Source organism: Piliocolobus tephrosceles, chromosome 19 (assembly GCF_002776525.5).
Source record: "Piliocolobus tephrosceles isolate RC106 chromosome 19, ASM277652v3, whole genome shotgun sequence".
NCBI lineage: Eukaryota > Metazoa > Chordata > Mammalia > Primates > Cercopithecidae > Piliocolobus > Piliocolobus tephrosceles.
Window position 1 is genome coordinate 19,629,478 of NC_045452.1, and position 22,224 is coordinate 19,651,701.

Here is a 22,224-nt window from a genome sequence, read left to right on the forward strand (position 1 = left end):
ATATTATATATATATATATATTTTATATATATAAATATATATATTTTATATATATAAATAATATATATTTTTATATATATATAAATAATATATATATATATATTTTGAGACGGAATCTCGCTCTGTTGCCCAGTCTGGAGTGTGAGTGATCTCGGCTTACTGCAACCACTGCCTCCTGGGTTCAAGCGATTCTCGTGCCTCGGCCTCTTGAGTAGCTGGGATTACAGGTGCGTGCCACCATGCCCAGCTAATTTTTGTATTTTTAGTAGAGGCAGGGTTTTGCCATGTTGGCCAGTCTCATCTTGAACTCTTGACCTCAGATGATCAGCCCACCTCAGCCTCCCAAAGTGCTAGGATTAGAGGCGTGAGTCACTGCATATGGTCCATAACAAACTTCTTACAAAAGACAATGTGGGGGAAGAAAAAAATAAAATGTGCAGGTCATGTCTGTGCTCTAGAACCTTAGTAACTCCCCGTTGCTATCAGGTAAAGCCAGACTTTTTGGACAGGTACCTAAACCATCTGGGCTCCAGCTGGACTAAGGCCCTAGACAGAGCTTCTGGAGAAGGGTCTCAGGATTTGCGGGCCTGAGGGAGGAGTCTCTGTAGTCTGCCAAAAGGAGACTCAAGTCCTGGTTTCCCACTCCAGGAAACCCCAGTCAAGACTAGGAATCTTTTTTTTTTTGAGACAGAGTCTTGCTCTGTCACCCAGGCTGCATGATCTTGGCTCACTGCAACCTCCACCCACTGGCTTCAAGCAGTTCTCTGCCTCAGCCTCCTGAGTAGCTGGAATTACAGGTGCCCACCACCACTCCCGGCTAATTTTTGTATTTTTCGTAAAGATGGGGTTTCACCATCTTGGCCAGGCTGGTCTTGAACTCCCGACCTCGTGATCCACCTGCCTCTGTCTCCCAAAGTGCTGGGATTACAGGTGTGAGCCACCACGCCCGGCCTTAATCCCATCTCTTTTTTAGTTATTGTTAGTGTTTCACTCCATCACCCAGGCTGGAGTGCAATGGCGTCATCTCGGCTCATTGCAACTTCCGCCTCCCAGGCTCAAGCAATTCTCCTGCCTCAGCCTCCAGAGTGGCTAATTTTGTATTTTTAGTAGACACAAGGTTTCGCCACATTGGCCAGGCTGGTCTCGAGTTCCTGGCCTCAAGTGATCTACCTGCCTTGGCCTCCCAAAGTGCTGGGATTACAGACAGGAGCCACCATGCCCGGCCTAGGAACCCTTTCTAAACATGGACTGGAGCAAGAATGTGCAGGGATAGGGGATGGAGTCATCAGGCTGGGCCACGGGAGGTGGGAGTGCCAGGGACTGGCTGGGCCCTGGACACCGAGGGGTTAACTACAAAGCAAATCACAGAGAGCGAGATCAATGGGTTACTGGCTGCAGAGAGAGGAAAAGGCAGCAGCAACGCAGAGGCAGAGAAGAGCCAGGCAAAAGAGCCTGCCACCTGGGGGAAATCAGGGACTGAGGAGGAAATGGCCAGTGGCTACTCCAGAGGGAGTGCCCAACTCTAGCTTAGCATAGGGCGCAGAGGAGAGGAGGGGCCTTAAAGGCGAAGGGTGAGAAGTAGAAGGCAGACCAGTACCTGCAGGGAGGCACCGAGGGGCAGCTACTGAACCAGGAGGCCCACCCAGCCCAGCCGTTCCACCCAGGATCAAGCCCACTGCCCAGGGCAAAGGTGGGTGTTGCCCATCCTGGGCTTTGGGGACCTACTGCATGCTGGGTGCTGGGGTGGGGGCAGAAATTGCCTTTCTTCCCTCCTCCCTGCCTGGCCCCCCTTTCCCCTAATTTGTCCCACCACCCCAGTGGTCCGAAGCCTGCAAGGGGATCCACAGGTAGTAGGAGACACGGGCTGTAGAGTGGGATGGGGGTGAGCATGGGCGCGGCGTGCACACACACACGCAGGCACAGGTTGTCAGAGGCACCACCTGTTACAGGCTCTCAGATGAGCACTCTAGCTTAGAAGGCAGGATATCAGGGTGGTAACAGCCCCAGAGCTGCCATTCTGAGTGTGATATTAGCCTCCCATGTCCCCTCTCTGGGCCTCGATTTCCCTATGTGCAGAGATGGAGCAGTGACCCACACGGTCTTCCCAGTTTTGCCATTGTGGTGATCTCACTATACTGAACTCTCCAATGACTCAGGGATGTTACCTGTGTTTTGCTGAGGTTACAGCTTGTAGTGAGAAAGCCCTGAACCCATGTCCCAGGTTCTTCTCTGAGCTTCAGATCCCCATTGAGAAGGAAAATATACCAGCTTCTGGGGTTGCCCCTCCCCCCATCGCCGTATCTTCATCCTACTTCTCTTGTGCCTTCCCCAGCCTGGTGGGTTGGAAGTGTCCCTCAAATACCTAGGTAGCCTTGCAGGCAAGACTCTAGGGGTGTTCCTTACAAAACTGAGGAACTCTCACCCCTTGAACACCACGAGCTTGCTCACACACTGGGACTCAGCGATGACTTTGGCTCTGCTCTCCCCTCCTCCATCTCCCACGAGCTTCCCGCCCAGAACACCTGGCCAGACCAGGTGTTGGGGGAGCTAGATCCCAGGGTCAAGCAACCAGAACTGGGGGCTCTTGCCTGAGGACTCCAGCTTCTCTTCCCCAGGTGCCCGTCTGATGGGGAGATGGCTGATGCCCAGAACATTTCACTGGACAGTCCAGGGAGTGTGGGGGCCGTGGCAGTGCCTGTGGTCTTTGCCCTAATCTTCCTGCTGGGCACAGTGGGCAACGGACTGGTGCTGGCAGTGCTCCTGCAGCCTGGCCCGAGTGCCTGGCAGGAGCCCAGCAGCACCACGGATCTGTTCATCCTCAACCTGGCAGTGGCGGACCTCTGCTTCATCCTGTGCTGCGTGCCCTTCCAGGCCACCATCTACACGCTGGATGCCTGGCTCTTTGGGGCCCTCGTCTGCAAGGCCGTGCACCTGCTCATCTACCTCACCATGTACGCCAGCAGCTTCACACTGGCTGCCGTCTCAGTGGACAGGTGCGCTGTGCCTGGGGCCTGGCTGGGCAGGGCTGTGTGGGCGGGAGTGGGGAGAGGAGTTCTGAACAGATCCTCATTGGCCTTAGGAAGGAGAGAGTGGCGGACCAGAAAGGGAGGTGGGTAGGAGGAAACAAAAGCTCCCTGACCCCTCACAAGCAGGCTCTGGGCACCTGCAGGGTATGCTTGAGGGGACTGTCCTGCCCTTCCCCTCCTCCACCGTGAGCTTCCAGAGGACGCCTCTGAGTCTCAAGTGGCAGCACAGGGTCTGGCACATAGTAAGTGCTCTGTAAGCGCGATAGGAATGGCAAAAGAAGCTCACGAATGCGTTCAATAGTTTTTTTGATTGTTATTGTTTTGGTTTTTTTTTTTGGATCTCGGCTCATTGCAACCTCTGCCTCCTGGGTTCCAGGGATTCTCCTGCCACAGCCTCCCGAGTAGCTGGGATTACAGGCGTGCGCCACCACACCTGGCTAATTTTTTGTATTTTTAGTAGAAACGGGGTTTTGCCATGTTGGACAGGCTGGTCTCAAACCCCTGACCTCAGGTGATCCGCCCGCCTCGGCCTCCCAAGTGCTGGGATTACAGGCGTGAGCCACCGCGCCCAGCCCAGCTATTTTAAAACTACCCACACCTTGCCCAGTTGTGCACACATCTGCTTCCACCGCTTGAAACTTGGGGTCAATTCCAGGCTCACTCTAGCTGATGACCCTGGGCAGGTCACTTCTCTGTGGGCTTCATCTGACGCACCATAAAATAATCCTAGAAATAACAACTCACCGGGATCGGGCCCTTGCTAGGTGCCAGGCACTGCTCTAAGCACCTTGCGCGTTCACACCCTTAATCCCCGCCACGTCCCCCACGGTTCACAGGAGGCGCATCGGGCCGTAGGGCCCCGGCGCGGGGCGTGGAGCGGGCCCCTGCGGGAGAGCACCCGCCCACCCTGCTGACCCGGCGCCCTCCGCAGGTACCTGGCCGTGCGGCACCCCCTGCGCTCGCGCGCCCTGCGCACGCCGCGCAACGCCCGCGCCGCGGTAGGGCTGGTGTGGCTGCTGGCGGCGCTCTTCTCGGCGCCCTACCTCAGCTACTACGGCACCGTGCGCTACGGCGCGCTGGAGCTCTGCGTGCCCGCCTGGGAGGACGAGCGCCGCCGCGCCCTGGACGTGGCCACCTTCGCCGCCGGCTACCTGCTGCCCGTGGTCGTGGTGAGTCTGGCCTACGGGCGCACGCTGCGCTTCCTGTGGGCCGCCGTGGGCCCCGCGGGTGCGGCGGCGGCCGAGGCGCGGCGGAGAGCGACGGGCCGCGCGGGGCGCGCCATGCTGGCTGTGGCCGCGCTCTACGCGCTTTGCTGGGGCCCGCACCACGCGCTCATCTTGTGCTTCTGGTACGGCCGCTTCGCCTTCAGCCCGGCCACCTACGCCTGCCGCCTGGCCTCGCACTGCCTGGCCTACGCCAACTCCTGCCTCAACCCGCTCGTCTACGCGCTCGCTTCGCGCCACTTCCGCGCGCGCTTCCGCCGCCTGTGGCAGTGCGGCCGCCGACGCCGCCACCGCGCCCGTCGCGCCCTCCGTCGCGTCCGCCCCGCGTCCTCGGGCCCACCCGGCTGTCCCGGAGACGCCCGGCCTCGCGGGAGGCTGCCAGCTGGAGGCGGCGGGGGCCTGGAGCCCAGGGAGGGACCCGCCCGCGGCGGAGAGGCTGGTCGAGGACCGGAATAAACCCTGCCGCCTGGTCTCTGCCTGTGTCCGTCTGTCTCGCTCCCCTTCTCCGAGGGTGGGACGCCACCGGGTCAGGGATGGGGCAATGCCACGAGCTCTCTGAGGAGCATTGAGTGGAGCGGCTTGTTCCCGCTCCACAATGGAGCACCACCCCAGCGGACACCCCTGAGTGTGAAAATGGGCAGCACAGCTCGCCCTCAGCAGGGCAGCCCCTAGACCCTGCTCATAGCCAGCCTGGCAGTCCCTCTGCCCATCCTTCCAACTGGGTGACACCTAGGTCCTGCTTCCTCCACCACCTCTTAACCACCCCCTTCTTGGTTCCAAGCGCAGTCCTAGGTAGCTTAACATCAACAGCTAATAAATGGCTAATATTTAAGTGAGACCAGGCTCTTGGCCCATGCCTGTAATCTCAGCGCTTTGGGAGGTCGAGGCGAGAGGATGGCTTGAGGCAGGAGTTCAAGGCTGCAGTGAGCTGTGATCACACCACTGCATTCCAGCCTAGGCAGCAAAGCAAGACCTTGTCTCTAAAAATAATATTTATTAAGCAGGTACCATATGCCTCATGCTACATTTTTTTGTCAAAACAGCTTTGCAAATAGATATGATTAGCCCCGCCCCCCGGTTTTTTTTTTTTTTTTTTTTTTTTAAATCTTTTAGAGACAGAGTCTTCTCTGTCGCCCAGGCTACAGTACAGGGGTGCAATCTCAGCTCACTGCAACCTCCATTCCCCGGGTTCAAGCAGTTCTCCTGCCTCAACCTCCAGAGTACCTGGGATTACAGGTGCCCACCACCACACCCGGCTAATTTTTGTATTTTTTGTAGAGACGGGGTTTCACCATTTTGGACAGGCTGATCTCGAACTCCTGACCTCAGGTGATCCGCTCGCCTCAGCCTCCCAAAGTGCTGGGATAACAGGCGTGAACCACTGTGCCCGGTGTTTAGCCCCATTTTACAGATGTAGAAATAAATAAAGGATCATAGAGATTTAGTGATTTGCCACACCGCCGGTGTTTGGCAGAGGTTGGATGTAAATCCATGGCTGTCTAACTTTGTTTTTCTGTTTATTATTTTATTTATTATTTTATTTATTTATTTATTTATTTATTTATTTATTTATTTTAGAGAGAGAGAGTGTTGTCCAGGCTGCAGTGCAGTGGTGCAATCTTGGCTCAATACAACCTCTGCCTCCTAGGTTCAAGCGACTTTCCTGCCTCAGCTGCCTGAGTAGCTGGGACTACAGGTGTGTGCCACCATGCCCGGCTAATTTTTGTATTTTTTTTTTTTTAAGTAGAGATGGGGGTTTCACCCTGTTGGCTAGGCTGGTCTTGAACTCCTGACTTCAAGTGATCAGCCCGCCTTGGCCTCCTAAAGTGCTGGGATTACAGGTGTGAGTCACCACACCTGGTCTAACTTTTTCTACTCAAGTTTCTTCCTTCTCCACCTCTGGGGCATCTCCTCTTAGTTTCCACGGTTTCTCTTGGTTCTTCCTGATCCTTTTCCAAAACCATAGCTCCCCACACCTGACTGGGTGCCCTGGAAACCCCAGACCTCTTCCTTAACAGACTTCTGTTCCAGAGCTCAGGCCAGCCGGTCCAGACGGGCTTTACCTGGGCATAAAGTCGTGGGTGCATTCCCTGGTCCAAACGCCTTGTGTTATTCCATTTGGTGCCCCTGGCTCAGGAGAACTGGGCCATGCGTGGCCTCCAGCTAGCCTCCCAGGGGCTCCTTCCCTCCCTATCCCCACACACAGCTGGGGAAGTCTGGGGTGGTAAAAACCCAATAATTAACCAATAAATCAGTCTCAATGATTTCAGATCCACCCACCTTCCTCCCACATGCCCCTAATGTTATTAGCTTCTGGTCTGAGGCCTGAGACCCTGCAGCTTCCATGTCTCCCCAGCACACCTCTGGCTGCTGAGGCACCCTGGGAAGACCCCTCCCTGACAGCAGGCAGCTGCTGTGTCCCCATCACTGTTTGTCACCTGCTACTGACCCAGCAGAGTGGCAGCAGGAGGCTGAGACCCCCTCAAGAAGCAGCTGCTTCAACAGCACAGCACAGGCTGGGGCCAGGGCCTTTGTCTTCCCACGTGCCCAGTGCTCTTTCTCCCATGCCTCGGTGGAGGTTCTCACCGTGACTCAGGCTGCAGCAGTGAGGGTGTTTCCTGGAGGCCAGGGAGTGCAATCTACCCGTTCCACAGCACACAGTATGACCATCACTGTCGCTCATGCCGCCTCTGTGCCTCACACCAACCCTGGCAAGCAAGGGACAGTAACTCCATGTTCAGAAGAGAGATCTGGGGTCCTGCACACGAGTTAACTTGGCCAGAATCAAGTAGCAAGCGAGTGGTAGGGCTGGGATTCCGGAGTGGGCCTGACAGGGATTCCCAAGGCAGCCAGCCCTGACAGCATCAGGAAAACACCCTCAAGTGTCTGACAAAGTTCACTGCACCACTAACGGAGAGTGCCTGCAAAGTAGAACCCCAGGCCAGGTGCGGTGGCTCATGCCTATAATCCCAGCACTTTGGGAGGCCGAGGCAGGCAGATCACTTGAGCCCAGGAGTTTGAGACCAGCCTGGGCAACATGGCAAAACCCCATCTATACAAAAAATACAAAAAAAAAAAAAAAAAAACAACTAGCCAAGTGTTGTGTGGTGGTGTGCATCTGTAGTCCCAGCTGCTTGGGGTTCTGAGGCAGGAGGATTGCTTGAACCCAGAGGTCAAGGCTGCAGTAAGCCGAGATTGCAGTAGCCTGAGTGACAAAGTGAGACCCTGTCTCAAAAAAAAAAAAGAAGAACCCCAACCAATGGGGACAGCCCAGCCCTGCACATAGCAGGCATGTAACTGACATTTGATACATGAGGACACACGGGCCAGAGGGGAAGGACATGACCCTCCCCTTCTGTCTTCCCTGAGCACCTGTCCTAAGTGAGGCTTCCCGACCAAACAGAGATGGCGTGAGTCCAACATGGTCACTGCCTTCCAGGAGCTCTCAGTCTGGCTGGAGAGCCAAACAGAAAAGAAAAAAGAACAGAGCTGAGACAGAAAACATGCGATTCTGAAAAGGCACAGAGGAAGCAGCCCCTGCCCTCCTGGGCAATCCCAGCAGGACCTCCAGAGGTGACTTTTTTTTTAAATTTATATATATATTTATTTATTTATTTACTTTTTGAGACGGAGTCTTGCTCTGTCGCCCAGGCTGAAGTGCAGTGGCACAATCTCGGCTCACTGCAACCTCCACCTCCCTGGGTCAAGCAATTCTCCTGCCTCAGCCTCCTGAGTAGCTGGGATTACAGGCACATGCCACCATGCCCAGCTAATTTTTTTGTATTTTTTTAGTAGAGACATGGGTTTCACCATGTTGGCTAGACTGATCTCGAACTCCTGACTTCAGGCAATCCGTCCGCCTTGGCCTCCCTAAGTGCTGGGATTACAGGCATGAGCCACCGCACCCAGCCCAGAGGTGACATTTGACCTGTATTTTCTTGGAGAAAGGTGGGGGAGGGGCATGCCAGGTGGAGCAACAGCCCGTGCAAGGCAGGGGACGTGCAGGGCAGTAACTGGCTCCTGAAGCTGAAGCAGGGAGAGGTTGGGGCAGGGGAGGCCTGGAGGGCAGGAGCTTCATCCTTCAGGCAGACAGGGAAGCCACTGAAGGTTTTCAGGAGAGGAGGGGCCCTATCAGATGTGCAGTTCAGAAAGCCCCCAGGGCTGCTGTGTACAAGTTGAGATGGAGGCCTAGACTTGGCAGAGGACTCAGATCAGGTGGGTTCCCCTGGGTCCTTCTTGGAAGTGAGGAGACCGGTAAAGAGGCTGCTCTGTGAGCTCTGTTGAGGAAAGCCAACGAGGCCTGGCCTAGGACTGGGAAGATATTTTTGCCGTGGACTTGGCAGGAAGATGGATGGCCTGCTGCTGGGCTTGGGCTTGGTTCCTGAGGCTCCGAGGTTTGCTTCAGAGGGCTAATGAAACACTTGGAAGACCAGATGATCATAATAATAATAATTCGAGGCCGGGCGCGGTGGCTCAAGCCTATAATCCCAGCACTTTGGGAGGCCGAGACGGGCGGATCACGAGGTCAGGAGATCGAGACCATCCTGGCTAACATGGTGAAACCCCGTTCTCTACTAAAAAATACAAAAAAACTAGCCGGGCGAGGTGGTGGGCGCCTGTAGTCCCAGCTACTCCGGAGGCTGTGGCAGGAGAATAGCGTGAACCTGGGAGGTGGAGCTTGCAGTGAGCTGAGATCTGGCCACTGCACTCCAGCCTGGGTGACAGAGCCAGACTCCGTCTCAAAAAAAAAATAATAATAATAATAATAATTCGAGAGAGAACTGTGTGTCCAGTAGAGCCCAAGGCAGGCAAGAGGGTCGGAGTGGAGACTGAATGACTCCTGGTCACTGCTCCCCAGGGCCTGACAGAACCCTCCTGATCTGAGCCCTCTGCCAAGTGTAGGGCTGAGCCTGGGGCAGCCCTGGGGACCTGGAAAGCCACTTTTCTTAGTTGGAAGGAAGTTTGGATTCTATAACCTTCTTACCTTCCTGTTTGTGCAAGCCTCTTAAGAAGAGGCCTGGCCGGGCGCGGTGGCTCAAGCCTATAATCCCAGCACTTTGGGAGGCCGAGACGGGCGGATCACGAGGTCAGGAGATCGAGACCATCCTGGCTAACACGGTGAAACCCCGTCTCTACTAAAAATACAAAAAAAAAAAAAAACTAGCCAGGCGAGGTGGCGGGCGCCTGTAGTCCCAGCTACTCAGGAGGCTGAGGCAGGAGAAGGGCGTGAACCCGGGAGGCGGAGCTTGCAGTGAGCTGAGATCCGGCCACTGCACTCCAGCCTGGGCAACAGAGCGAGACTCCGTCTCAAAAAAAAAAAAGAAGAGGCCTGGCTGGATCACGAGGTCAGGAGATCGAGACCCTCCTGGCTAATATAGTGAAACGCCATCTCTACTAAAAATACAAAAAATTAGCCAGGTGTAGTGGCGGGCACCTGTAGTCCCAGCTACTCGGGAGGCTGAGACAGGAGAATGGCATGAACCTGGGAGACAGAGCTTCCAGTGAGCCGAGATTGTGCCACTGCACTCCAGCCTGGGGGACAGAGCGAGACTCTGTCTCCAAAAAAAAAAAAAAAAATTTAGTCTTTAGGGGGTCTGGCGCAGTGGCTTACTCCTATAATCCCAGCATGGAGGCCAAGACAGGTGGATCATGAGGTCAGGAGTTCGAGACCAGCCTGGCCAAGATGCTGAATCCCTGTCTCTACTAAAAATACAAAAAAAAAAAATTAGCCAGGCGTGGTGGCACACACATGTAACCCCAGCTACTCGGGAGGCTGAGGCAGGAGAATCGCTTGAACCCAGAGGTTGCAGTGAGCCAAGACTGTGCCACTGCACTCCAGCCTGGGCGACAGAGCAAGACTCTGTCTCAAAAACAAAAAGATTTACTCTTTAGGGAGCTCTTTCTGGCTGCCCAGGCAGGCTTTCATGGGGAGGAAGTACAGAGTGTGCAGCCTGGAGCAGAGAGACCAGTCAGGAGGCTGGTGCGAGAATCCAGAGAAAGACATAGAGGCACTGGAAGTGGTGGGGAGACGTGGACAGACAGGTCAGCCACTTAGGAGGTACAATTGCTAGGACTTGGTGACTGTTGGAGGGTAAGGAGGAGAGAGGTGTCCCAGATGACACCCCGGATTTCTGGCTTGGGCTATTTGGGGGTGGCAGCGGGGACAACTTAGGGGGGCAGTTTTGGGGGTCATGGTGGGGGTACCCACAGAGTAGTGGTGTACTCTGAGTACGTGCCACCTTTCAGGCCTGTGTCTGGAACTTATGCCTCATCAGCTTTAGAGATTGAAGATGGAGAAACTGAGGCTCGAAGATTAAGTAGCTTGTCCAAGATCACAGAGCTAGCCAGAAACAGAACTGGGGTTGAACTCAGGTTTGTCTGATTTTGGTTCCATGATGTTTAATGGAAGCCGTGGGAGACGAGGCAGGAAGGAATTGGTTGAGGGGGAGGGAGGAATTTGAAACGTGCAAAGAAGGTGACCTCCTCATCCCCTCACCCCAGCCTAGCAGCCACAGTGGCAAGGCTGCAACTCAGTCCTGCAGAGAACAGGCAAGTTAACCAATCTCCTCTGCCTGGGGCTGGCAGGAACAGCGTCATCTGTCAACTTCGAGGTGTGCATCTGGGGAAATAAACACCAATTAATGGCCCTGAGGTTTCCTATTCATGAACACCAGTTCTTCAGCCCTGACGTAGGCTCATTTGTGAGCCACTGGCTGAATACAAGATGGCATGAGGCCAGAGGGAGAGGCTGAGCAGGGGGTAAAATTGCTTCTAGCTCAAGAAGATCAGACTCTGATTTATTGAGGCATCTGTTTGGTGCCAAGTTAAGTGGCCCAGGCTCTGTGTAGGGGGTGAGGTTGAAGCAGAAAGGGTGGGGGGGGGGCAGGGTGCCAGGATTAGGCTGGAATATCCGGGGGTACTCTGAGGCTCCCCAAGTTCCCCTCACCCTGGTTGGCTGTGGTGCAGGGGAAGGCACTGGCCTGGGCATCTGATGAGCCTCAAGGGCAACTCTGAGAGGTGGCTGATGCAGGGGCTAAGGCAGAGACTCTGGAGCCACGCTGTTGGCTTTGAATTCAGACTACTGCGCTTGGCAGCCCTGACCTCTCCATGCCTCAGTGATTTGCTCAGCTGAGCTCTGTCTGAGCCAGGTGTCATTCCAGGCACTGCGCATCCTCCCAGAGGGAAACCTCCCCAGTTGCTCACTGTCTGCCACCAGCTTCATGAAATGTCTCACTGGTTTTCTCAGGCAGATCCTTGTCTCTTTTGACGCCCTCACAACCCAGCGGAGGAGGCGCGACTCAACTGCCTCTGTCCCTCTGGGTGTGCTTCACTGCCAAGTGCATCTGTGGATACGGGCCGTCCTCCTGGGCTTCCAAAGCTAGCTGCTGCCCTCTGGGCACAGGGACAAGGAAACACTGTGAGCCTGGAGTCCTGGTCTGGGGCATCGGGCAGGGCTCTTGCACTTCTCTGAGCCTGTTTCCCCACGTGGAAAGTGTGCGGATCGAATCTTCCTGTGGGCACTGAGGGCTCAGTGTTAATTTGAGAGCCAGCATGGGGGTTCGGCTGTCATTTCCCTTCGGCCCCACAGTTGGAGGGAAGCAGGGACTTTGTCGTGATTACCCGAGGTTTCATTCTAGCTTCCTGCCTCACTGTGGGCTCAGCATCTGAAGTAGTCTGGGGAGCAGGTGGCCCTGGTGGGAGTAGGGGCGTTTTCCCAGACTGAGGTCACACCCAGAGCCAGAAACCTTGGTGCCTGCTCTGGGCTAAGGATGCATCTGGCCCAAGGGTGCAGGTAACTGCCCACTTTACCTGGTTTCTGCGTGCCAGGGCCAATCTTCAGACCTGGAGACTTCCCAGCCTGTCCCACCTCCCTCTCCGGCCAGGTTCAAACCCTCCCGGATCCAGTACTTTTTCCAGGCCATCTCCTGGTTATCCTCCTTCCCTGAGGCCTGGCTCATACTGTTCCCCCTGCCCACTCACCAAGACCCTCAAGGACCACTCCACACCCAGCTCAACCCCATCCCCCTTTATAGTCCCTTCTCTTTCCTCAGGTGACCAGGTGTATATCTTGGTGCTCAAGACGTTCCCTGTCCCTGGGAATGCCCTGCTGGTCAGAGACCAAGGCATTCACTTGGTAAGGCCCATCGGTTTCTACCAACTGTGTCCCAGGAGCACTGGGGACATTGCACTTTGGAAACCTGGCAGAGAGGATGCTAGACCTGGGCTGGGCCCCACTTGCGAGCTGTGTGGCCTCAAGCAAGCTACTTTCTTTCTCTCAGCCTCAATTCCTGCATCTCTAAGATAGGGAAGGAGAGCAACAAGTAACATGGGCTACCTAACACTTTCTTCCAAACACTAAATCAAAGGGTTTGAATAAAGTCCCTGCATGCACACAGTAGGGGCTCAACAAATGTTGCCCTCTGTTTTAGGAAACTGGTTGGGAGAAGGTTCTAAATTTCGGAAATGGTAGAAACAGCATGAACTTTGGGGGTAGATCCAGGTTCCAGCCCCAGCTGCTTGGCTGGGGTGACCCTGTTTCGTCACCTACAACAGGCAGCAACAAGGCCACTTTTTTTTTTTTTTTTTTTGAGATAAAGTCTGGCTCTGTCACCCAGGCTGGAGTGCAGTGGCCCGATCTCGGCTCACTGCACCCTCCACCTCCCAGGTTTAAGTGATTCTCCTGTCTCAGCCTCCCAAGTAGCTGGGATTACATGCACCTGCCATCACAGCCGGCTAATTTTTGTATTTTTAGTAGAGATGGGGTTTCACCATATTGGCCAAGCTGGTCTCAAACTCCTGACTCAAGTGATCCACCTGCCTCGGCCTCCCAAAGTGCTGGGATTACAGGTGTGAGATACCACGCCTGGCCGAGGCCACATATCTTATAGAATGGTTGTAAGGATCTGTATTTCTCTCCAAGCGCTTCCCACTGTTTGCCAAGTGAGCAAGGGCAGGGAGCTTGTCCTTTCGTTCCCTGCTGTCCTCCCACCTAGAACACTGCTTAGCACATAGCAAGCACTAAGTCAATAAGTCAATACTTCTTTCTTTATTTTTATTTATTTATTTATTTATTTTGAGATGGAGTCTCGCACTTTTGCCCTGCTGGAGTGAAGTGGCTCAATCTTGGCTCACTGCAATCTCCGCCTCCTGGATTCAAGTGATTCTCTGGCCTCAGCCTCCCAAGTAGCTGGGATTATAGGCATGCACCACCACGTCTGGCTAATTTTTGTATTTTTGGTAGAGACGGGGTTTTGCCATGTTGGCCAGGCTGGTCTTGAACTCCTGACCTCAGGTGATTCACCCACATTGGCCTCCCAAAGTGTTAAGATTACAGGCATGAGCCACCTCGCCTGGCCCAATATTTCTAACGTGAAAGAAACACGAAGTATAAGGCAAAGGATCCTAACCCACAAGGTGAAATCAACAAATGTGAAAGTTTCTTCTTCCTGCCATCTCCTAAGCCTTCCTCCCCACCTGCCTGACTGTTCAGTGATTCCCAGAGCAGCCAGCAACCAGCCGAACTCACCCCCACAAGGACAACCTCAGCTGAGCTCTCTATCTGCCCTGGTCCATGGCCAGCTCAGGGACCACTGTGCTCTCTATCCTGCCCAGTCCAGCCAGCTCAGGGACCACTTGGGTGTTTGCTGACTCACTCCAGTGTCTGGGGCCAACTTTATCTGGCTGGCTCTTCAGACACAATTGGGGTTACAGGAAATATCCTGGCTGGAAATGGGGTGAGGCAGATTAGATTGGCTGTCTACATGGCTGTCTGGCAAGTGTTTGATGACTGACCTATAAGCCACCTCAGTCAAGCCTTTGGTTCACTGTCTACATGGCCAGGAAGGGAGTCAACAGTATACTCTTCACCCCCGCCAGGGCCAGTTCTCCTGGATCCATGGCTCCAGGGATGGAGGATGCTGCAGGAGACATAGGCCTTGCTTCCCAGCTGAGGACTGGGGGTCATCTCAGGGCAATTTCACAGTCCCAACATGCCCCAGCTCTCAGCTCTGCAAATACCAAGCAGCCTGCCTAGGGGATGCGGGCTCAGGAATGCCCTTGGCAGGCCCGCACCTATGTGCTCCCACAGCTCTGTACCAAGAGTTCTAACCTTTTTTTTAGTGTGGAGCCTGCTGAGAATGAGAATGAGAGCTGTGGACCCTTTTCCCAGAAACGCATGTGCATACTCTCCACACAAAACTTTGCACCGCTTCGGGGGCTCACACCTCCCTAAGGGCTCGCTAATTGAACCCCTTGGGCCTGAGGTTGAGAAACCTTGCCTCAATTCTTCCCCAGGTGATCAGCCCGGGGTGAGAGAGGAGAGGCCAGCAAGCAGGACCCATGAGAAAGCCCCCTTCCTGGAGTTTGAGACCCGCTCCCTTCTGCCCCTGCCTCTCTGTCCTGGACTCCTCCCTGTTCTGCCCCACTCCTGGGACCATGGCCATAGGGAGCTGTGTTTGGGTACAACGGCAACCCTGGGCCCAGAGAGTGGGCAGGCTCACCTGGAGGGGATCAGAGTAACATGGCAGGAAGTGAGTGAAAAGCCGCTCCAGAACTGCGCCTCTGCCCCCCATGTGACTGGGGTGTAGTTCTCCCTTACCTCCCTCAGGCAGTGGCCTGAGTTCCACGGGCGCGCCTTACAGTTCCCTCTGCCACCTCTCTTCAGGCTTGGGGCCACCACACTTTCCCTTCCCCAGCCCTGCCAACCTGGTGGGACACTGGGCTTCCCTCTCACAGGCCTGGGGACAGGCCTACCCTCCATCTCATACCCATAGACAGACCCTTTTTTCCTCCAGGGCCTGGTTCTATACGTTCACTGCAGATCTGAGCCATACCAAGCTGGGATTGGGAACACACTCTCCTCCTGTGAAAGGCAGACAAGGATTCCAACTTGGTGAAGGGGAGAGTAGGGCAGAATCAGGCGGGACACGGACTGATCACCTGGAGAAAGTCGCCATCAGCAGCCCTGGCGCAGGGGCGGGCCCAGCAGTGCCTTCTCTTGGATTTCCCCTGAGCAGGCCTCTGCCATGAGGGCACGCTTCCTTCTGCCTGTCCATGGCCCACAGCGAAGGACTGGTGCTCCTGCGGGGTGGGGTGGGGGGCTGCTGACAGGACTGAAAACCTCAGGGTGAGTTTTGGGGCTTCATTACAATACTAGTTTCTGGTTGCTGCTGCAATAAATTACCACACACTTAGTGACTTAAAACAACACAAATTTATTCCCTTAAGAGTTCTAAAATCAGCCTCACTGAGCCAGTCCAGGGAGCAGGGCCGGGGCCTTCCAGCACTCTGTGGGAGAATGTGTTTCCTGGCTCTGAGGTGGCCTGGACTCCGCGGCTTGAGCTGCCCTCAACTCCAATTTCCTGCCCCATCACTACACCTCCCACCTGCTCTTCCGTCACCTGCTCTGCTCTTATATGGACCCAGATGAGGACATCAAGCGTGCCTGGGCAAGCCGGGACAATCTTCCCGGCCAAAGATCCTTAACTTCATTACATCTGCAAAGCCCCTTTGGCCATATAAGGTAATTTTGACAGGTTCCTGGGATTAGGACATAGGCATCTTGGGGGTCCACTACTGGCCTACCACAACTAGACTGCAAAACTATTACACCCTCCGGTATAATAGTTTTGGTGTTTCAGTGACTGGGAAGAAAAGGGTTGGGATTTTTTGCTTTGGGATCCCTCTTAACCTTGTATTTTTAAGGTCTAGGACTCACCATCCCTCCCCTTCCAACCGGAGAAACTCACTGAAGTATCTCCTTAAAAGTCTGGTGACGTGTCTAAGTGCTGGTGAGAGGCACAGAACCAACTAAGGGCCCCACGCAGTCCCCATGGCCACAGGGTGCCCGCCTAAGCCCACACCTGCTGACTGCAACAAGGCTGTGGCCAAGATGGAACGCAGAGAAGGGTTTGAGGCCTGGAGGGCGCCATGAAGGCCATGGGGCAAGTGAAGTCTGCTGAGACAGCGCAGGTCTGCGGAGCTGAAGTGCAGCTGCAGAGGCTGGTCTGGTGCTGCGGGAACTGGAAGAACCTGGGAGCTGTGATCCCTGTCCACAGAGATGCTGGAGACTGTGGCTGGGAGTGGCTCTGAGGCCGTGGAAAGAGCATCTCTGCCTCATGGCATCTGTGGGTGAGGGCAAGGTCCTCACCAGACATGTGCAGCTCCAAGTCCCAGATGCTGCTGGGCTTTTTCTTGGTACTGAGACAGCAGTGGGGCAGGGTGGGGCAGTGACAGGAAGGCAGGGAGCCTCTCTTGCTACCTCTTCTCCATGCTCTGCATCTGCAGACTGAGGGAGGTGAAGCTGGCCAGGAGGTCAGTCACCTCATCCACCTGCAGGACAGGACAGAGGCTCTGTTATGGGACGTGGGGTGTGCCAGGGCTCCCGCGTCTCTTTTGCAATCCCACAGGCACAGAACACAGGCACGGTCTCTCCTCCCAGGGCATGTGGTGGCTTCTGACTATGCAGCAGCTGACCAAGGGTTAATCTTTGACACCAGGTGGCGTAGGGCTGTCCTAGAGGGCAATGCCATGAACATACACTAGCCACTGGCAACCTCAAAGGAAGTGAACGAAAGCTTTGAAGGCTGCAACCCCACAATCACAACCTCTTTCCCCCACTTTTTTTTTTCTTTTTTTTTGGAGACAGGGCCTTGTTCTGTTTTCTTTTGTTGTTGTTGTTTGTTTTTAAAATTTTTGCCTTTTTCCACATGTTCTGATAGGGCCTTGCTTTGTCACTCAGGCTGGAGTTCAGCGGCAATCACAGCTCACTGCAGCCTCGGACTCCTGGCCTCAAGTGATCCTCTCACTTCAGCCTCCCAGTGTTGGGATTACAGGTGTTAGCCTCTGCAGCTGGTCCCAGCCCACAGCCTCTTTCTGATACGAGTGTCTGGTGGCATCGGAGCAGGGTGGACTGGCCCTGAGGTTCCTGCCAGGCCCTGGGTCTGGGCCTGTGGCTGCAGCTCACCTGCTCTTTGGTACTGGTCATCTGCAGGCGGGTGCAGAGGTCGTCCAGGCGTTCTCGCTGCTCATGTTGCCCTAGGCGCTCCAGATATTCCCTCAGCATATGGATGATCTGGAACAAGAGGGTGAGCTGAGCTGCCTGGGTTCTCAGGGAGGCAGAGAGGCTGATGCTGCTTCCAGAAAGCACAGTGGAGCAGGTGCCAACTGGGGTCAGTGTGAACTCCCAGGAGCCCTGGGGCCAGAGGCAGGTGTGTCTGTGGTTACGGCAGCATCTGTCCAGTGCTGCCGTGGTGCCGTGGGCTCCACACAGGATGGGTACTCACCTGCTTCACCTCCAGCCGCACAGCCTCCAGGCAGGTGTGTCTGTGGTTACAGCAGCATCTGTCCAGTGCTGCCGTGGTGCCGTGGGCTCCACACAGGAGGGGTACTCACCTGCTTCACCTCCAGCCGCACAGCCTCCAGGCACTGGGCATGGCCCTCCTGCAGGATGTTCAGCTTCGACTTGGCCAGGTGCAGGGGTGTGCGGCCAGCTCGGTCCAGGGCGTCCACACGGGCCCCTGCAGGTACCAGCTAAGGTGAGCATTCTGGAGGTGAGGGGAAGAGAGAGGACAGAGAGGGGAAGAAACCACATACCTCCTCGTAGCAGTGTGGTGATGACAGGGACGTGGTTGGTACAGGCCGCTGAGGAAGAAGAACAGAGACTTAAGAATCCAGGACCACCAGAGCCTGGCTCTGTGTGGCCACTGGAGGGAGCAGGGCTGTGTCTCCTAGACGCCTGTGCCAAGTTATGCCTACGCAGAAGGTATCACCAAGGCAACAGCTGGGTAGGACACGGCAGCCAAGTTCAACTCCCTCCCTGTACAGCAGAGGAAACTGAGGCCTGGAGATGGGATCTGCCTCACTGTGAGTCACAGTGCTGAGTGCTGCTGGGCTAGCCTAGGTTGCTAAATTGGCTCTGTCGAGGACACAGCCAACTGCTAAATGATTGGAAGACACACGGGACACAGGCTGCTGGGGAGGGCAGCCCTGGGAGTGCAGGCCTAGGATCTTCCCTGACACTTACAGATACTGCTGGGAGCATGCAGGGCCCCAGGCTCTTCATCTAAAGAGCCTTTCTTTGCTGCAAATGAGTGGTCTTAGTGACTTCTGACATGCTTACCCAGGTGCAGTGGCGTGTTCCCCAGCCCATCTCGCTGGTTAGGATCAGCACCGTGGTCTAGGAGCAGCTGCACTGGAGACAGGCAAACCCAAGAGGAGCTGTCAGAGGCTTCCATTGCCTGGACCCTGAACCCCTAACCTCGCTAGAGAGACTGGCTCAGAGTAGAGGACACGGAATGCAAGCATGGATGGCTATGTTACTTCATTCATTCACTCACTCACTTACCAGAGTTCATATGCAAGGCCCTGAGGGCCAGGAACTGAGGATTTGGGGAGGGCCTCTTGGCCTATGCAGGTGTAGGAATGAGACTTGAAGGGTTAAGTAAGTTCTTCCAATAGCAGCTGCTCCTGGTGAAGGCTCTCCAGGGCATTTTCTGCTTCTCCCACAGCCAAGTACCATGGTGGGAATTAAGTCAATAAACGATGCTGAGCTCCATGGATAACCTCTCCCTCCTGGCACTCTTGGGTCACCTCAGGGGTGGCTGTATTACCATCAGGGTCTGCCAATACCCAGAGGGATGCATAGGCAGGTAGCTTGGCTCCCAGACATCATACAGGGAGGTCAGGCTGAGCCTCACACTATATACACAAACTAATTCAAAAGGGACCATAGACCTAAGTGTGAAAGCGAAAACAGTCAGGCTTCTGGAAGAACATGAACATCTTGGGCAGGCAAAGATTTCTTAAATAGGTCACAGAAATACTAACCATAAGAAAGAAAAGGCCAGGCATGGGAGCTCAGGCCTGTAATCCCAGCACTTTGGAATGCCGAGGCAGGTGGATCATTTGAGCTCAGAAGTTCAAGACCAGCCTGGGCTACATGGAGAAACCCTTTCTCTATAATAAAAAAACAAAAATTAGCTTGGCATAGTGGTGGCGGCCCTGTAGTCCCAGCTACTTGGAAGGTTGAGGTGGGAGGGCGGCTTGAGCCCAGGAGGCGGAGGTTGCAGTCAGCCAAGATGTGCCATGCACTCCAGCCTAGGCAACAGAGCCAGACCCTGCCTCAAAAATAAAAATAAAAAATAAAGAAAAGAAATATTGATAAATTGAATTCATCAAAATTAAGAACATGGCCGGGCATGGTGGCTCATGCCTGTAATCCCAGAACTTTGGGAGGCCAAGGCAGCCAGGTCATCTGAGGTCAGGAGTTCGAGACCAGCCTGGCCAACATGGGGAAATCCTGTCTCTACTAAAAATAAAAAATTAGCTGAGTGTGCTGGCGTGCACCTGTAATCCCAGCTACTCAGGAGGTTGAGGTGGGAGAACAGCTTGTACCTGGGAAGCAGAGCTTGCAGTGAGCCGAGATTGCACCACTGCCCTCCAGCCTGGGCAACAGAGTGAGACTCTGTCTCAAATAAAGAAAGAAAGAAATAAAAATAAAAAAAAGTAGGGGCCGGGCGTAGTGGCTCACGCCTGTAATCCCAGCACTTCGGGAGGCCAATGCGGGCGGATCACGAGGTCAGGAGATCAAGACCATCCTGGCTAACATGGTGAAACCCCGTCTCTACTAAACAAAATACAAAAAATTAGCCGGGTGTGGTGGCAGGCGCCTGTAGTCCCAGCTACTCGGGAGGCTGAGGCAGGAGAATGGCGTGAACCTGGGAGGCAGAGCTTGCAGTGAGCCGAGATAGCACCACTGCATTCCAGCCTGGGCGACAGAGACTCCATCTCCAGAAAAAAAAAAAAAAATTAGCTGGGCGTGGTGGTGTGCACCTGTAATCCCAGCTACTCGGGAGGCTGAGGCTGGAGGATTGCTTGAGCCTAGGAGATTGAGGCTGCAGTGGGCAGTGATCATGCCACTGCACGTAAGCCTGGATGACAGAGTGAGACTTTGTCTCAAAAAAAGACAGAAACCTTGTTTTTAAAAAAATGGACAAAAGATTTAACATATAGTTCATAAAAGAGGATGTAAAAATGGTCAATAATTGGACACAGGGAGGGGAACATCACATACTGGGGCCTGTCAGGGGGTGAGGGCCAAGGGGAGGGAGAGCATTAGGACAAATACCTAATGCATGAGGGGCTTAAAACCTAGATGACGGGTTGATGGGTGCAGCAAACCACCATGGCACATGTATACCTATGTAACAAACCTGCATGTTCTGCACATGCATCCCAGAACTTAAAGTTAGAAAAAAAAAAAATGGACCAGGCATGGTGGCTCACGCTTGTAATCCCAGTACTTTGGGAGGCTGAGACAGGCGGATCCCCTGAGATCAGGAGTTTGAGACCAGCCTGGCTAACATGGTGAAACCCCATCTCTACTAAAAACAAAAAAATTAACTGGGTGTGGTGATGCGTGCCTGTAGTCCCAGCTACACGGGAGGCTGAGGCAGGAGAATTACTCGAAGCCGGGAAGTGGAGGTTGCAGTGAGCTGAGATCACGCCATTGCACTCCAGCCTGGGCGACAGGCAAGACTCCATCTCAAAAAAAAAAAAAAAGGCCAATAAGCACATGAAGAGGTGCCCAACATTATTGGCCATCAGAGAAATGCAAATTAAAACCACTATGAGACACCAAAAGGGCTAAGATTAAAGAGAGACAACAGCGAGCACTGGCAGGGACGTGGGGAAGGTGGGCCTCTCTACATTGCTGGTGGGGAGTGGGAGTGCGTCAGTACATCCCCTTTGGGAAAAGGTTTAGTAGCACCTACCAAAGCTGACTACATGTGTAACCTAGTGACCCAACAATGCCATTCCTAGGTTTATAGAGGCTACATGAGTGCTTACAGCCACAAATCACATATGCAAGAATGTTCACAACGCTTTATTCATCAAGCTAAAACCTGGAAACAACACAAACATCCATCAACAGAATGGATAAACGGGTGTATCACAATGAAATACGAAGCAGCAAAAGAGAGTACAAACTACAGTCCACCCCCTCCCTAACTGTGAGTTCTGTGTACACAGATTCAATGAACCCTGGACTCAGAACCCGAGGATATGGAGCACCAACTTTAAGGGACTTGAGCATTTATGGAGTTTCGTATCTGAGTGGGGTCCTGGAACCAATTCCCTGAGGATACTGAGGGAACACTGTATTGATATAGGCAATATTCATGGGTGAATCTCATGGAGATAACTTTGAGTAAAAGTATGCATAGGCCCGCACAGTGGCTCATGCCTGTAATCCCAGAACTTTGGGAGGCCAAGGCAGGTGAATCACGAGGTCAGGAGTTCAAGACCAGCCTGGCCAACATGGTGAAACCCCATCTCTACTAAAAAATACAAAAAATTAACCAGGTGTGGCCGGGTGCGGTCGCTCACGCTTATAATCCCAGCACTCTGGGAGGCCGAGGCGGGCAGATCACGAAGTCAGGAGATCGAGACTATACTGGCTAATATGGTGAAACCCTGTCTCTACTAAAAACATACAAAAAATTATCCAGGCGTGGTGGCGGGCGCCTATAGTCCCAGCTACTCAGGAGGCTGAGGCAGGAGAATGGTGTGAACCCGGGAGGCAGAGCTTGGAGTGAGCTGATATCTGATATCACGCCACTGCACTCCAGTCTGGGTGACAGAGGGAGACTCTGTCTCAAAAAAAAACAGAAGAGGCCAGGCGCGGTGGCTCAAGCCTGTAATCCCAGCACTTTGGGAGGCCGAGACGGGCGGATCACTAGGTCAGGAGATCGAGACCATACTGGCTAACACGGTGAAACCCCGTCTCTACTAAAAATACAAAAACTAGCTGGGCGAGGTGGCGGGCGCCTGTAGTCTCAGCTACTCGGGAGGCTGAGGCAGGAGAATGGCGTAAACCCAGGAGGCGGAGCTTGCGGTGAGCTGAGATCCGGCCACTGCACTCCAGTCCGGGCGACAGAGCAAGACTCCGCCTCAAAAAAAAAAAAAAAAAAAAA

General features: G+C 54.1%; 2 protein-coding genes across 3 annotated transcripts in view; one reads left to right on the forward strand and one right to left on the reverse strand.

The window, feature by feature from the left end:
- Positions 1-2,616: 2,616 nt before the first annotated feature.
- Positions 2,617-4,730, forward strand: GALR3 (galanin receptor 3). The gene is made up of 2 exons (XM_023221611.2): positions 2,617-2,993; positions 3,958-4,730. Exons 1-2 carry the CDS (start codon positions 2,635-2,637, stop codon positions 4,703-4,705), a joined length of 1,107 nt encoding a protein of 368 aa, XP_023077379.1. The 5' UTR covers positions 2,617-2,634; the 3' UTR covers positions 4,706-4,730.
- A 10,711-nt stretch (positions 4,731-15,441) lies between these two features.
- ANKRD54 (ankyrin repeat domain 54) overlaps positions 15,442-22,224 on the reverse strand; it is a 19,762-nt gene continuing 12,979 nt past the window's right edge. For both annotated transcript variants that reach the window (XM_026448477.2, XM_023222211.2), the window contains exons 4-8: positions 18,369-18,440; positions 17,843-17,890; positions 17,642-17,766; positions 17,214-17,321; positions 15,442-16,579 (exon numbers count right to left, since the gene is read on the reverse strand). In XM_026448477.2, the coding sequence (XP_026304262.1) occupies positions 16,505-16,579; positions 17,214-17,321; positions 17,642-17,766; positions 17,843-17,890; positions 18,369-18,440 (428 nt within the window). In that variant the 3' untranslated portion in view covers positions 15,442-16,504. The remainder of the gene's footprint in view (positions 16,580-17,213; positions 17,322-17,641; positions 17,767-17,842; positions 17,891-18,368; positions 18,441-22,224) is intronic.

What these genes read in the sequence shown, in the direction of transcription:
- GALR3 (XM_023221611.2), top strand. Translation starts at nt 2,635, where the DNA reads ATGGCTGATGCCCAGAACATTTCACTGGACAGTCCAGGGAGTGTGGGG. An exon ending in GCTGCCGTCTCAGTGGACAG is followed by an intron (nt 2,994 to 3,957) that starts GTGCGCTGTGCC and finishes CGCCCTCCGCAG; the next exon opens with GTACCTGGCCGTGCGGCACC.